Source organism: Citrus clementina, unplaced genomic scaffold (assembly GCF_000493195.1).
Source record: "Citrus clementina cultivar Clemenules unplaced genomic scaffold, Citrus_clementina_v1.0 scaffold_5, whole genome shotgun sequence".
Taxonomy (NCBI): Eukaryota; Viridiplantae; Streptophyta; class Magnoliopsida; order Sapindales; family Rutaceae; genus Citrus; species Citrus x clementina.
The window spans coordinates 41,805,765-41,820,606 of NW_006262201.1; the positions used below are offsets into that span (position 1 = coordinate 41,805,765).

General features: G+C 35.4%; 2 protein-coding genes across 3 annotated transcripts; one reads left to right on the plus strand and one right to left on the minus strand.

Annotated features, from left to right (window-relative positions):
* Positions 1-632: 632 nt before the first annotated feature.
* Positions 633-2,159, minus strand: LOC112098221 (zinc finger MYM-type protein 1-like). The gene has a single exon (XM_024183871.1). The coding sequence runs from the start codon at positions 2,157-2,159 to the stop codon at positions 633-635; it is 1,527 nt and encodes a 508-aa protein (XP_024039639.1).
* Positions 2,160-3,669: 1,510 nt separating this feature from the next.
* Positions 3,670-13,373, plus strand: LOC18042431 (5'-3' exoribonuclease 3). Of its 2 annotated transcripts, none has more exons than XM_006435092.2 (23): positions 3,670-4,146; positions 4,337-4,439; positions 4,536-4,612; positions 5,322-5,513; positions 5,642-5,761; positions 5,895-5,957; positions 6,247-6,396; positions 6,526-6,690; positions 6,776-6,853; positions 6,998-7,084; positions 7,889-8,167; positions 8,434-8,529; positions 8,913-9,008; positions 9,101-9,171; positions 9,980-10,108; positions 10,185-10,261; positions 10,352-10,392; positions 10,514-10,588; positions 10,727-10,884; positions 11,604-11,717; positions 11,813-11,888; positions 12,180-12,259; positions 12,420-13,373. In XM_006435092.2, exons 1-23 carry the CDS (start codon positions 3,943-3,945, stop codon positions 13,258-13,260), a joined length of 3,372 nt encoding a protein of 1,123 aa, XP_006435155.1. In that variant the 5' UTR covers positions 3,670-3,942; the 3' UTR covers positions 13,261-13,373. The 2 variants fall into 2 exon arrangements, with proteins under 2 accessions (XP_006435155.1, XP_006435154.1); XM_006435091.2 differs by having other exon boundaries at positions 11,613-11,717.
* The last annotated feature ends 1,469 nt before the right edge of the window (positions 13,374-14,842 follow it).

Here is a 14,842-nt window from a genome sequence, read left to right on the forward strand (position 1 = left end):
AAGGGAATCCATATTTTGAAACCGTGGATGAGAAAGCACATCAATTTGATAATGTTCTAATTCTCTTCTCAAAGCAAGCACCTCATTTGGAGTGAAATCATGAGGATAAAATTTCTCAGCAAGAGAACAAATATTGTCTATATCAAATGATTTGAACCCATCAACTGGATCCAATACCGAGCTCAAAGTGAGGAGTTCCACAGTTTGCTCAGAGAATCTACTATTTAACTCCATCAATTGAAAATCTATTACAACATTAAATATATCAAAGTGATAATGATGTTCAACTGTAACATAATCTTTTTGCTGACAAGAACGCCATGTACCTTCCATATAACAATCATTCATATCAAGCATAGTAATATCATATTTTTCACAGAAAGATACTACACTTCTAATAAAATCATCTCATCCACTATCTTGAAACTCTTGCAAAAGTCTTTTTGTACTTGAGACATAGTTCAAAGCATTCAAGATGTCCAATGATTTTGTCTGTAATGCTCGACAAAGAATATCAGAAATTCCGAGAACTTTATTCAATAAAAGCAAAATAAACACAAACTCAAAGGATTTCATCTCCCTATATGCACCTTTAGCTTCTCCACGCATATCTCGACTAGATCCATCATTATTCATTTTCCTAAAACTTCAAGAGTTGCACCAAACATCTCAATAAACCTACTAACTGAAGTAAAATGTGAGCTCCAACGTGTATCTCCAGCCCTTTGTAAAGTTCTAACTTGATTAGCCCTTGTACTAGTCTCAAGCTCTTCTAAAGCTATCAAATCTATAATTTCTTTTTCTCTAGCAGATTTAAACTCAAAATAACGCTTGAAAGAAGCACTAGCAAAGTTGATAATAGAACTCAACTTCGAAAAAAATAGCCATACCTCATGCACTTCTTTAGATACCGCAACTAATACGAGTTGTAGTCGATGAGCAAAACAATGTACATAATAAGCATACGGACAATCATTGAGAAATAAAGATTGTAATCCATTCCATTCACCTGCCATATTACTAGCACCATCATACCATTGACCTCTTAAATTTTCAACTAAAAGATTGTACTGAGCAAGCACATTGCATATCTCATTCTTTAAAGTCAATGCATTTATTTCATCGACATTCACAATTTCAAAGAAACGTTCTCGAATAAAACCATCACAATCAACATATCTCAAAATAATAGCCATTTGTTCTTTGTGAGATTCATCTAGTGCCTCATCAACTATGATACAAAATTTAGCATCACCCACTTCCTCTCGAATCTTATGTCGTACTTTATTAGCAATAATATTCAATAACTCCTTTTGAATCTTAGGTGCTATGTATTGGGCATTTTTAGGAGCATTTTCTAACACAACTTTATTAATCTCCTCATTCATTATTGCTAACAACTTAATTAATTCAATAAAATTTCCACGATTAAGAGAATTAACGAACTCATCATGTCCTCTAAAAGCACATGCTTGTTTTACTAACCACTTAGTAGCTACTATTGAGGTTTTAAGTCGCAATCTATTCTCCAAAATTTGTTGCGAAGATTGTGCATTCAATCTCTTATCAATATGTTTGGATGGATCCTTTAAATTGCTCCATTTCAACATGGCATCATTGTGAGAATAACCATGACCTCCTTCATGTTGAGCAAAAGGACATGTTTTTTCACAACCAACATACTTCCAATTTTGAACCCCATCAACAACAAATGCTTCATTCCTAGATGGCTTATCATGAAAAATATAGCATGGAAAACAAAATGCTTTGTCTTTTGATATAGAATATTCAAGCCAAGGAAATTTCAAGAACCAAGAAAATTGAAATCGACGGTTTTGCGTACCATATTTAGTCGATGGATACTTTTGTAGTTTGGGTTGAAATGATCCCATATTTATATATGCCATCCGCACATCTTCACGCTTGTCAATGGGAAAATTACTTATTGAAAAACGCAATCCGGGATCACGTTCTAAATAAGGCGTGTCAACAGTAGATGGAGTGTCAACTTTCTCAAATTCTACTCTTTGAGACTTAGGTGGAGAACTTGAGGCATCAATGTTGCACATAGAACTTGTCCCATTTGATGATTGACCATCATTTACTTTAGTAAAGAATGAAAGTAGAGTTTTCCTCGGTTTGGATTTGTTGTTTGACATTATAACCTATAACAACATGTAATTGTGTAAGAATCAATAAATCATTAAAAGTGTTATAAGCTATACATTCTACTAATTTTAAATATATTTAAAGTCGCAAAATAAAAAAATCAACATTAAAGGCTCATACAAGTCAATATATGGTTAATACAAATACCCATGCCTATCAAATTTTTGAGAAAAAAAGAATTATAAAATATTAGAATAATAAGAAAAAAATTAATAGATAAACAGTGAGATTTGAGTTAATTTAATCAAATGATGAAGTTCAATAAACAAATTTATTTATTTATTAGACAATTTATTATCTACTCATTCTAATATAGAGATGCCAACCATCAATTAGAATTATATGGTAACTACCAAATCAATAATCACCAAAAAATTATTACCCAAATCTCAATTGTTGATATTTGTTTAATTGTTTATACTTTATGCCTAATTATTGCAAGAAAGAGAATCATAGAAAAGATGTTTTGATTTCACTCAAGCTTGTAAACGAAAAAGAGAGGGAGAGAGAGAGAGAGATAGAGAGAGATAGTTGTAATAAATTAATATACTTGTAAACGAGAGATGGAATTGTCATAAATTAAAATAGGAGTGATTTTTACCTATTAAAAATTGAATGGAAAGTGCTTGAGTTGAAAAGAAGTGAAGCAAGGGACCACCACAGCCGCAGGAGTGAGGGATTTTATTGTTGCTGCTGGATGAATGCAAAAGGGAGAAACAGGGAAAGGTAAAGAGGAAAAAGTGAAAGTAAATATTATTTTATGTATTCAATGGCAATTTTGTAATTTTCGAATCACTTTTTAATTTTTTTTTTGGGGCTAGACCGGGCTACAACCCGGTCTAGCCCAGGCACAGGTCTGCCTCTGGCTACAATGATCATTCCACACCTTATCATTTCGATTAAACCAAAGCCTCCAACACAACATCACAACTAAATTACAATCTTCCTTACAGCATCGAGTAAAGATTTGCTCAATCCAATCAATCAAACAATTAGTGTGTTCTTTTGTTTTTTTTTTTTTTAAGTCGTAGAAAATGTTATTGACAGGAATATTGTAGGAATAAAAAATGAGCGCTGACTGTAATAATGCAAATGCTAGGGTTCATTTAGAAAATAGGTTTTAAAAGAATATTATTGATGCATTTTTTTTTCAAGTTGTGGAAAATTTATTGGGAGTTTTAGTTTGGATTTATCTGTATAAATAGGAAAACCAAGTTCTTATTTGTGAAATTATAAAAAAACCAAGGGATACCGGTCGTGTTATTACAACCATTGCAATTTGCAAATATCCTTTGTAAATAAAGGACCTGTCTATGGTACACATTCTGTAACAAACATCTCCCGTCATACCACCATCCGATCTTCTATTGTTTACTTTCTCACTCCACATCCAACCACATCCAACGGCTGATGCTGCAGTCTGTAGCTTACAGATTCTGTAAGCTAGTCATGTCCGTAAATAAAATATCCTTTGTAAACAAAATATCCTGTGACTCTATCCATAAGTCGGAAACGCCAAGCCGCCCTAGTGCTCGTGCTCCTACTTTATATTTCACAAGACATAAACACCCTCATCTTTTCCTCAACACTGAAAGAATTTATCGAAGCTTTAAGGGGTATAACCGTCCCACCGTCCTCTCAAATATTTGTTACACAAAACTGAAAGCGGGGTTCTTCTTTAACCTATTCTTCTTGTTATTAAAATTAGGGTTTCGAATTCGATTATTCATTTTCGTGTTTCGCGAGGGACTGTGAACTCGATTGTGTTTGAAAATGGGAGTACCGGCGTTTTACAGATGGCTAGCGGAGAAGTATCCGTTAGTGGTGGCCGACGTGATCGAAGAAGAGCCCGTCGTTATCGACGGCGTTAAGATTCCGGTCGATACAAGTAAACCTAATCCTAACGGTTTGGAATACGACAATTTGTATCTCGACATGAACGGGATCATTCACCCCTGCTTTCATCCCGAAGACAGAGTAAGCTTTTAATCATAGGAGGTCTTCGGGAATTTTTTTTTTGGTTGATTTAATTTTGATAAAATACTGTCAGTTTGAAATGACAAATGTGTTATATGATATTGATGGCCTAATTGTTAACTTGGTACATCTTAGGGGTTGGAAAGTAATAATTATGTGATTATTTGACAATGCAATTTTACTGATGCAGCCTGCTCCAACAACATTTGACGAGGTATTTCAATGTATGTTTGATTACATTGACAGACTCTTTGTGATGGTGCGTCCCCGAAAACTGCTTTACATGGCAATTGGTGAGGTTTTATCTCTGTTGATGATTCGTATGGAAAACAGATAGTTATTATGTATGATGATGTTAGTGATACTGAATTTCTGGAAACAACTTGCAGATGGTGTTGCTCCGCGGGCTAAAATGAATCAACAGCGATCTAGGCGTTTTAGAGCCTCTAAAGATGCTGCTGATTCGGTATGTGCTTTCTGGATTCTAGGTGCTTCTACCATATGTATCATGTGGATGGTTTTATGCTTCTTTGGTTGGTCAAATTAACATGCTGACAATGCACTATCTTTATATAGAGAACTTAAATCTATCTTATAAATGTTTTAAGTTATTGGAGACTCAAAGTCTGACCTCTACGCTTCTTTGTCATATAATCCAATGGTAATCTTTGGTGCTTGGATATAATTGAGCTTTTTGAGATTTTTCTATGTTGATGGATGTAGGATATAGACTCATGTGAATGTGTTTTTATTGGTAATGTTTGCATTTCTGCATGTAATATGTTTTCCCGTTTTTTCTTGTAAAGATTTGGTGTTAAGAACCTAGTGAATGGAATTCTAGGGATTCATGATGTTATAACTTACCGTGATCTTCTCTTATACCTATTTTTATCGTTTGGTCAGCTTGAATTGCTTGGTTATGAGTTCTAGATTTGCAAAAGATAATATCCTACCATTGCATAGGTATCCTTTAGCTTGGAATCGTGTTGTTCATGCACTTTAATGATTATGACGTGTTGGCTTTTCTTTTTATGTTTATTCTAGATGCTATCCATATAGGTTGTATGGATAATGGATGTATCATGTATGTATTCCCATAAAAGTTTCATATTGCTTTTGTAATTCAAAATAATAAGCCATGTAGGAGTTGTTGATTTCTCAGTTTTTATTTGTAGGCTGCCGAAGAAGAACGTCTACGACAGGAATTTGAGAGAGAAGGCAGAAAGCTTCCTCCTAAATCTGATTCGCAAGTTTTTGATTCTAATGTTATCACTCCTGGAACCGAATTTATGGCCGTTTTGTCAATCGCATTGCAGTACTATATTCATCTTAGGTTAAATAATGATCCTGGATGGGAAAAAATTAAGGTAACAAAAGAACTGCAGTTCTTTGTTGTTCCTTTGTGCTTTAGATCTTGTGCAGTTGAAATGGCTTACTTATCCTTGTCGATGAATGCAATTTTGTTTTAAAACTTGCTTACACTTCCATTTTGAAGGTTATACTCTCTGATGCAAATGTTCCTGGTGAAGGGGAACACAAGATTATGTCATACGTTCGCCTTCAAAGAAATCTTCCTGGTTATGATCCAAATACTCGCCATTGCTTGTATGGTTTGGTATACTTCTTTACCAAAGTCTACTTTTATCTCTCATAGAGCCAGAAACTTTAGTTGGACATACTTCCTGATTCCTTGCGCAAATTATTGTGGATTAACATTGTCTGCTTTGTTAAATTGAGCTGTGTTACAGGATGCGGATCTGATTATGTTGGCTTTGGCAACGCATGAAGTTCATTTTTCAATCCTTCGAGAGGTTTGTATTTGGGTATTTGTTATATGCTTATGTTTGCTATATGTTTTGGGAGTAGTTCTATTTAATTTTAAATGAAAGAACTTGTGTGACAAGTACTGTTACCAAATAATTATTTGTTTTTGTTCCATCTTATTACTTTATTAGAATTGATTAATTAGTTTGGTAGGTGCTATCTGAATAATTGAATGTTATAAGTCTCTCTCTCTCTCCCCCTCTCTTTTTATTTTTTTATTTTTTAATCTTAAACCTTCAACCAATGAGCATTATTTTTCAAATTGGTATTTTCCAGGTTGTATTTACTCCTGGACAGCAAGACAAATGCTTTCTTTGTGGTCAGCCTGGTCATCTGGCTGCCAATTGTGAAGGAAAGGCGAAGAGAAAGGCAGGAGAATTTGATGAAAAAGGGGATGAGGTCGTTGTGCCTAAAAAGCCCTATCAGGTAAGTAATGAATTGATAATATCCAGAAAAGGGTGGTAGTTTAGATTTCTATTTTAGTTATGGTATAATAGTATGTGTAACCATCTATTTTCTCGTATTTCCTCTATCTGATCTTTTTCTTATCTGCAGTTTCTCCACATATGGACCCTTAGAGAATATCTGGACTACGAGTTCAGAATTCCTAATCCTCCATTTGAGATCGACTTAGAATGCATTGTGGATGATTTTATCTTTATGTGTTTCTTTGTTGGCAATGACTTTTTGCCGCATATGCCAACATTGGAGATTCGTGAGGTATGTACATCGTTGAGCTTGGATTTACGATACAAATGTTAATGGGGTACATCTTAGTGATTTTATTTTTGTGTTTATTTTTCAGGGTGCAATCAACTTGTTGATGGCAGTTTACAAGAAGGAATTTAGGGCTTTGGGCGGGTACTTGACTGATGGAAGCAAGGTATTTATTAATTAGGTTTATATCTTGCATTAGTTGTAAGTGGTTCCGCTCATTCAACTTTATAACTTCCAACTTTATCTGGCTTTTCTTTTTGGTTTTCTTTGGAAGATTGTTCTACATTTTTCATGACTTGTTTTTTCTCAGCCAAGTCTGCGCCGGGTGGAGCATTTTATTCAAGCTGTTGGATCTTATGAGGATAGAATATTCCAGAAAAGAGCACGACTCCATCAGGTATTTTTCCCTCGATTAATGTGGTTATTGTTCAATTTTTTATGTTTCTGTGTATTCGGATTGTATAAGCTAGGATATTTTGTTTATCATGCTCAATTTCCCGGGGATACATTGTACTCTCTGGCTGGTCTTAGAATGTTAGAGAAATTTATATTTTTAATTGTGTGTGTTCCAATTGTACCAATCCATGGAATTTTGGTTCATTAGGGACAGTTTAGAACTATTAGAAATCTAGTTCCATGAAATTGCCTTGTAGGATAAATTAAGTATTATTGATTCAAGGTGGCTTTAGTTTGTGCTGATGGAAGGTCACAGCCTTTGTAACTGTTATTCCACATTATGGCAGCCTTTTCAATTTTGTTTCTAAAAGTATGGATATCCTTCAATCATAAACACGTTCAAGGACTTCAATAGGCAAATTAAGTAGGATGAGAACTACTTATCAGAAAAAAGCCCCCCCAAAATAAAAAGTACGATAAGAACTAAATTTCAAGATGATTTTCTCTGGGCTGCCTTTCTCATGTTGTATAGGAAAATGGTTGAAACCATGTATTCAGGCTGTAAGGGAGGGAGGGAGGCTTCAGCTTGCTTTTTGACTGCCTGTGAAGCCTTAGTATCCGTGTTTTATGCAGAACGTTCATGTGCAACTTTTTCTTCTTAACCTTTTGATGTTGTTGGAATAATTACTGTTGTTACACCTCCTCTTTCCCTCCTCTCTCCCTTCCTTTCAAAGGAAAAGGAAAGAAAATAGTTGCCATAATTTTTCCTTTTTGTTCTCATAACTTTCAAAATTTATGCTTACAGAGACATGCTGAAAGAATCAAGCGTGAAAAGGCACAAGCAAGAAGAGGAGATGATGTGGAGCCCCTAGCCCAACCTGATTCCTTAGTTCCTGTTTCTCGATTTCATGGTTCTCGTCTTGCTTCAGGCCCTTCTCCTTCACCATATCAGCAAAGTGCATGTGTTGGCAGGCTAGATAACGGTAAAGGAACTTCCGGTCGGCCCCATAAAGTTCCTCGTTTGTCTTCAGGGGCCACTATTGGTGCAGCCATTGTTGAAGCAGAGAATAGTTTTGAAACAGATGTATGTTTTCATGCTTCAGCAGAGGCACTTTAATGTATTCTGACTCCTTCAGCCATTCTTTATGACTCATATTCTATGGGCTAGCTGCCTTTGAATTGGTATGAGCCTTGCTGGCGGGGGTTAAGAGTGCAATTGTTATCGTTTATCTTATTTTATTTTCTGTTCTGTTTTTATTTTCCGTTAATGTTTAATACTTTTGCAAGGTTTGTGGTATTAGTTCATGCTAGAGTGATCCATCTTAGGGTAACGCGCTCCTTCATTTTCAGCCACAGGAAAATAAGGAAGAATTTAAAGCAAAGCTTAAGGAGTTACTTCGTGATAAATCCGATGCGTTCAACTCAGATAATCCTGAAGAAGACAAGGTTTGAATAATTCTCTATTTGTTGATTATGTTCTTCCCTTTTGGTGGGGAGCAGTTTTTGTCGCATGAAATAAATTATAGGTTTCAATCTTTTCTGATATTTAGCCACACTGTATGGTGGTTCTCTCTTTTCATGCAATTAATGGTCCAAAAGAATGCATGTTAATCTTAAAGTATTTGACCTGCAGTGCTTGTTAACACTGTAGTAGGCTGTCATTTCGTCAAGTTCGGGTTTTGTGTGAATTTGAATAGCAAATGTCATGGTTGGTAAACAGAATTTTGTTATTTGGGACTATGTGCATTTTGTGGTAGTAGGTGTTATGAATTTTTGTTTTTCGTGGCTACCTGCATTTGATGTAGCAGATGTTATATCTCTTTTATCAGGTCAAGTTGGGAGAGCCAGGTTGGAAAGAAAGGTATTATGAAGAGAAGTTTAATGCTAAAACTCCCGAGGAACGTGAAGAAACAAGAAAGGACGTTGTAAGTGAGATGAACTTCAGAGTTTCTATTGTTGAATGCTTTTTACATCAAAATCATTGATTATCTTATGTAAATGAGCTTTAATTGAATAGGTCTTAAGGTACACAGAGGGTCTGTGTTGGGTTATGCATTACTACTATGAAGGTGTCTGTTCTTGGCAGTGGTGAGTTTTCTTTTTTCTCGTTTGAGGTGCTTTTAATTTTATTATTATTTTTTCCCTTCTTTTGGGCCTTTTTTTGTTTTGGGTGTTTTGTGAGGGGGGAAGGAGGGTAGAGGGGGTTGGAATTTTGTTTTATGATGGATGTAAAAATTCAAATTTGTGATTATTACTTGTTTCGTTTTTTGTTACATGGATGATGGCGGTGTGGTTATATTTTTAGGGGCGGGCAAAGTTGGGTTCAGATTGGGTTGGGGTAAACCAGTACAGATCCGTATCCAATTGGGTCACAATAATTATATTTGAACTCTTCATGAATTGGAACCCAAACCCGATCTGAGCTGTTCCTGTTTGGGTTCTGATTTGGCGGATTGGACCTTGGCATTTTGTGTGAATAATTTTGTGTTTAAAAATAATAATAATAATAATTTTGATCTTTTTTAAGGTTTTTTGAATTAATTGCCTGAAGCCCTAAATTATATTTTGATTTATCTAATTTCAATCAATTATTCAATATACAATTATGAAGCTAATTTAAACTAAATTAAGGGAATCAATGCAACTCATCAGACATCAAAATATAAGAGAACCTTATCCAATTGTTATCTGAAACCCGAACAGCAGTTGATATTTGTTTGGGATTGGGTTGGATCAGATAAAATGCCCACTGCTAAATTTTTTATTTTACTCGTTTTAGCCTCCAAGGATGCTTTGTAGAATTGTAGTCATTCCTGAGTTTGGTTTTTAAAATATTAATCCTTCTGTTCCATAATGATCGACTTTCTGATCTTTATGTTGTAATTCTTGGTTTCAGGTTTTATCCTTATCATTATGCACCCTTTGCTTCTGATCTCAAAGATCTTGATCAGTTCAATATCAGCTTTGAATTGGGGCATCCTTTCAAACCATTTAATCAACTTTTGGGGGTTTTCCCTGCTGCAAGGTGGGGAGGCTACTTTTTTGATGCCTTTTTAATTTTTTTTTTCATTTAGGAGATACTAAATATGTTCCATTTACAGTTCCCATGCACTTCCTGAGCATTATAGGAAATTGATGACAGATCCAAACTCTCCTATAAGTGATTTTTACCCAACTGGTATGCAACTTTGTTAATTCAACATCTCAAAGTTATCTCTAACTCATATTTGTCAGAATCGTCGTCCTGATATTCTTTTTCTGTTGTCAGATTTTGAAGTGGACATGAATGGAAAGAGGTACTCTTGGCAGGTTAGTTATCTTCTAAATTATGTTTTTGTTTCGCTTTAGTGACACAATAACTTACAGGATTAGTTTCTTCTTCAAGTATTTTTTTTTTTTGCGGTTGACTGTTCTTCTTGCTCTTTTGAAGGGTATTGCAAAGCTGCCTTTCATTGATGAAGCTCGTCTTCTTGACGAGGTCAAGAAAATTGAGCATACTTTAACCGTATGGTCCCTTTGGCAAAACCTTCTTATGATGCTTATCGGTTTTTTTCTTTCTAGAGTGGCTAATTGTTGATACTGAATATAATTCCTAAGGTTATTCCTTTTTTTTTAATCTAATTTATTGTGGCATCCTTCGTAGGAGGAAGAAGCTCGAAGGAACAGTATCATGGCTGATATGCTTTTTGTTCTCCTGTCTCATCCGCTCTCTGCAAGCATATATACACTTGATGAACATTGTAAACAGTTGAAAATCAAAGAGCGAGTTGAAGTTAAGGAGCGTCTCAATCCCGAGTTAAGGTTTGCGTTGCGTTGCTTATACGTTTTGCGTTGCGTTGCATTGCTTATATGTTTTGCATTTCCACCTCCATTAATTCATATTAGTAACCCAAATTATATCTATGTTTTAACAGTCCATTTCAATTGGTTATTTCTGACCTTTTCTGCATGGTGTGTGTATGGCAGTCTTGAATATATCAAATTAGGCATGGAACCATTTAGCTTGATCCTTTAATAACTATTTCTTGCTTCATACAATGAGGAAGCCGTGTTTGAACAATCATTTTAACTGAGACTATTTTTTATGACCAGTTTTGTTGGACAAGTTCTATGAAAATGAGTATAATGGTTTTAAAGTACATATCATCTCAATTGTCCTAGTTAGGAGATTATTTCTCATTGTATGAAAATGATTATGACTTGAGCCAATTTGTTTAGCTAAACATTTTATTTGTTTTTTATTAGGATATTATTTCTATTTTAAATATGATTTACCTTGGTGGCCACTGATGTTCTCATTAGACCTCGATTCTTACTGGTAATGTTAACATATGAACTCATCTACTAAATGTATCTGGTAATATCTTTTGGCTAGTCACACCTTATTTCTCAGTATCTCGCACAGAGACTGAGTGAAGTGTTTCAGTATTGGGTGTCTGTCTTTGAGGCTTTTGTTGCATTACTGCTATGTGATTTATATGTCAGCTCATTTAGGGACTATATTCTGATTTTATTTATAGTATGTGCAGCGATGGGATGAACGGTTACATATCCCCTTGTGCTGGCGATCCTCATCCCCCTGTATTTAGATCTCCTGTCGCAAGCATGGAAGATATCATGGGCAACCAAGTCTTGTAAGCTTATAAATATTGAATATAATCCACCTTCGTTACTGAAGTGATCATGTTTCTAGGAGTTGACTTTTTGTGTTTTTGGCCCTGGCATTCAGATGTGCTATATACAAACTTCCAGATGCACATAAGCACGTTACCAGGCCTCCTGCCGGAGTTATATTTCCAAAAAAGGTATGTAGAATCTAGTGAGTGGTGCCTCCTTTCATTTAAGCAGTACATTCGCTGTGCATGTATTTTATGTTCTCATCTAACATGTTTGTTACATTTGCAAGCACACTCCATGAAATGTTTTGCAGAATGAAAAATGACTCACTCTTCTGTATTTAGAAAATATTGTGTGCAGACATATTAGATTTGACATTGTGATTTAGTTATATAGCCTTCAAACATTAAGTGGGTCTGCTTTTTCTCTAGCTTGATGGTGTTCCTGTGTTTATTCATGTTAAATTCTCCATCTTTCAGATAGTGCAATTGGAGGATCTGAAACCTGCACCTGTATTGTGGCATGAAGATTCTGGAAGGAGGCCTCATGAAAATGGAAGGTATGCTTGATCTTCAATAGCATTGACATGACAATGCATAATCTGATACTTTAAGAAGTGTCTTCCTGGCTGTGCTAATTGCCTTAATGTTAGTGCTATTAAAGAGTTTTATTTTTTTGTTTATGACCGATGAAATATTGGATTTGGTTTTTCCTTTCAGACATAATCCCCATGGAACTATTTCTGGCCGTCAGCTCGGGGAGGCAGCGCACAGACTAGTTGCTAATAGTTTACAGCACATGAAAGTGGATCGTAATGGGTATGGTGATCGTATGCATGGTTCACCGCTACCTTATGCTGCGGCCCCGTATGTCCCTCCAGTTCCTTCCTATCAAGAATATGGGGTTTATGATCAAGGATATAATAGATTCTCGCAGCCAAGAACAGATAGCTATCCTGCAGGGCATTCCCAATCGTCTATTTCTGCTGCACAACCTCCCTATGATGGTGGGTATAGTCAACACTATGCTTCAAATACTTCTCACCATCCTAACAGAAGATATCATCCTCAGTATGATAGAAATTCCAGTGGAGAGCATCCAACGCATTTGTACAACCCTTCAGGAATTCATCAGAATGGAGGACCAAGGTATCCACCCAGACCTATGGGCTCGACATCAAGTGGGGCTAATTTATATCCTCCCCAAGGTGGTTACAGTGGGTACCAATCACCTGCAGCTGGTAGCTTTAATCAGTGGGGCGGTGCCAACCAGAGCATGCCTAGAGGGTATGGACAAGGACAACATCATCAAAGAAGAGACGGGGGCTACCAACAATACCATGATCAGCAAAGAAACTACAGTCATCTCCAAGGAAACCATCAACAAAGAGGTAACCAGGGGCAGCATCAGCCCAGGGGAAACCAAGGTCAGTACGTACGGGATAATCAACAGAGAGGAAACTACGGTCACCATCAACAAAATAATCAGCAGAGAAACAATCAATTCACTGCATTAGACAGAAGGCCTAAAAGGCCGCCACCAGGTGGGGATGGCCATTAATTTAACTATTCCATGCTTGTTGCCACATATATAATGGGTTGGCACATAGCAGTGACTAAGCAACGTGTTGTATCATCGTTAATTCTAATTCAGGCTTTTTTCCAGTTTGTTTCTTAGCTTTGATTTCCCTGTATTTTTTTTCTACCATCTGATTGGTAAAATCTTCATAATAAAACGTGAAGAGTGCATGTTACACCGTCGAAACTTAGATGTAACCAATTTCAATTTTTTTTTATTTTTGATTAATTTAGATTATCCTTCATCATTTTGTCATTGAGTGATTGGAGTTAAGTCAATGCGATCGAAGTTCGCACTCATTTCCTGTAACTGTCTGTAAGAAATAGAATATTATCTAGAAAGCTCTTGGGTGCAGGATCAAATGCTCGTTGGGCCTACCCCTACTGGGTTTTTTAATCTTTTGAGATCACTGCGTTTGGGTTTCAAATGCTCTCCTGTTTCCAAAAGCCCTCGAATGAAATAGGATCCCCAAGTGTTGAAGCCACATGGTCTTCAAGAAGCTGGTCCTCTAGAAAGGCCTGTGATTCAGGAATACAATAAATAAGGTAATGAAGTTATATATTAAAAATATTGGAATAGATCGAGATCATAGTCTTTGGAGAACAACTCATGGACAGAAAGCTTGTCAGCACGTCTTGATATGACGAGAATGAGATCATAATATCTTATAGATTTGACAAAGTAAAGTGCGGCATGATTTTATTAACTGGCAGCAAAATCTAATGAGGCCCCAAATTGCTTGACATACGTGGAGATATTAAACGCGATAAATCTGAAAAAAAACACGAAAAAGAAAAAAGGGATAATTATTTTATATAAAAGTTTTATAATAAAGATTCTTCTCTTTATTGCCAAACAATAAGTCATTTAGTTAAATTATAAATTTTCTATTTCAATTGATGTGATAAAAGATATATTTCTATATGACTAGTTTAAGTGATAGATAATTATTAAATTTTAATTCAAATAGTAAATTTGTATTGGTGACGCATCAATTGAATATAAATTAAATGTTTTAACTAAATAAGCATAACATCATCACCTTTACCCAATACCAACGAACTTAAGTACTAGTTGTTGAGATGAAATTCTACTTGTGTGGGCTGGGATTAGGATAGGAAATTTCCTCTGTTCAGATTGCATTTCAAAACAACAAGGTGTGGTCTAATAATAAATTTAAAAAAGTGAAATCATGACACAAGAGACTGGACGTGTGTTATGGCCTATTATTTCTCAAACTCAAATATCATATTCTGGCTTTTGTGATCAATTCAAAATGAAAGGATTCAGAAGTCATAAATGGATTAACATAATCAAAGGGGCAAAGGTTGAGGGAAAATTCAAGATGGGAATTCCTGATCCCATCTTATACTATCAAGACAAGTCATTTCGATGCAAAAACACATGCCACATTCACATTTCACATCGATCTTGGTAGGGTAACCATTTTCTTTCTTTTCTTTTCTTTTTTTTTTTCCCTTTTTAAAGTCACAATAAAGTTGTTTATTATTGCAAAAAATAAAAAAATAGTAAAGTTGTGATATTTTAGTTTTTTTTTTTTTTT

Bases quoted from the DNA above. Each gene is read 5' to 3' on its own strand.
- LOC112098221 (XM_024183871.1), bottom strand. From the start codon at position 2,159: ATGTCAAACAACAAATCCAAACCGAGGAAAACTCTACTTTCATTCTTT.
- LOC18042431 (XM_006435092.2), top strand. From the start codon at position 3,943: ATGGGAGTACCGGCGTTTTACAGATGGCTAGCGGAGAAGTATCCGTTA. The intron at 9,009-9,100 runs GTAAGTGAGATG...TTAATTGAATAG, and splicing joins AAGAAACAAGAAAGGACGTT to GTCTTAAGGTACACAGAGGG. The intron at 10,589-10,726 runs GTATGGTCCCTT...CATCCTTCGTAG, and splicing joins AAATTGAGCATACTTTAACC to GAGGAAGAAGCTCGAAGGAA.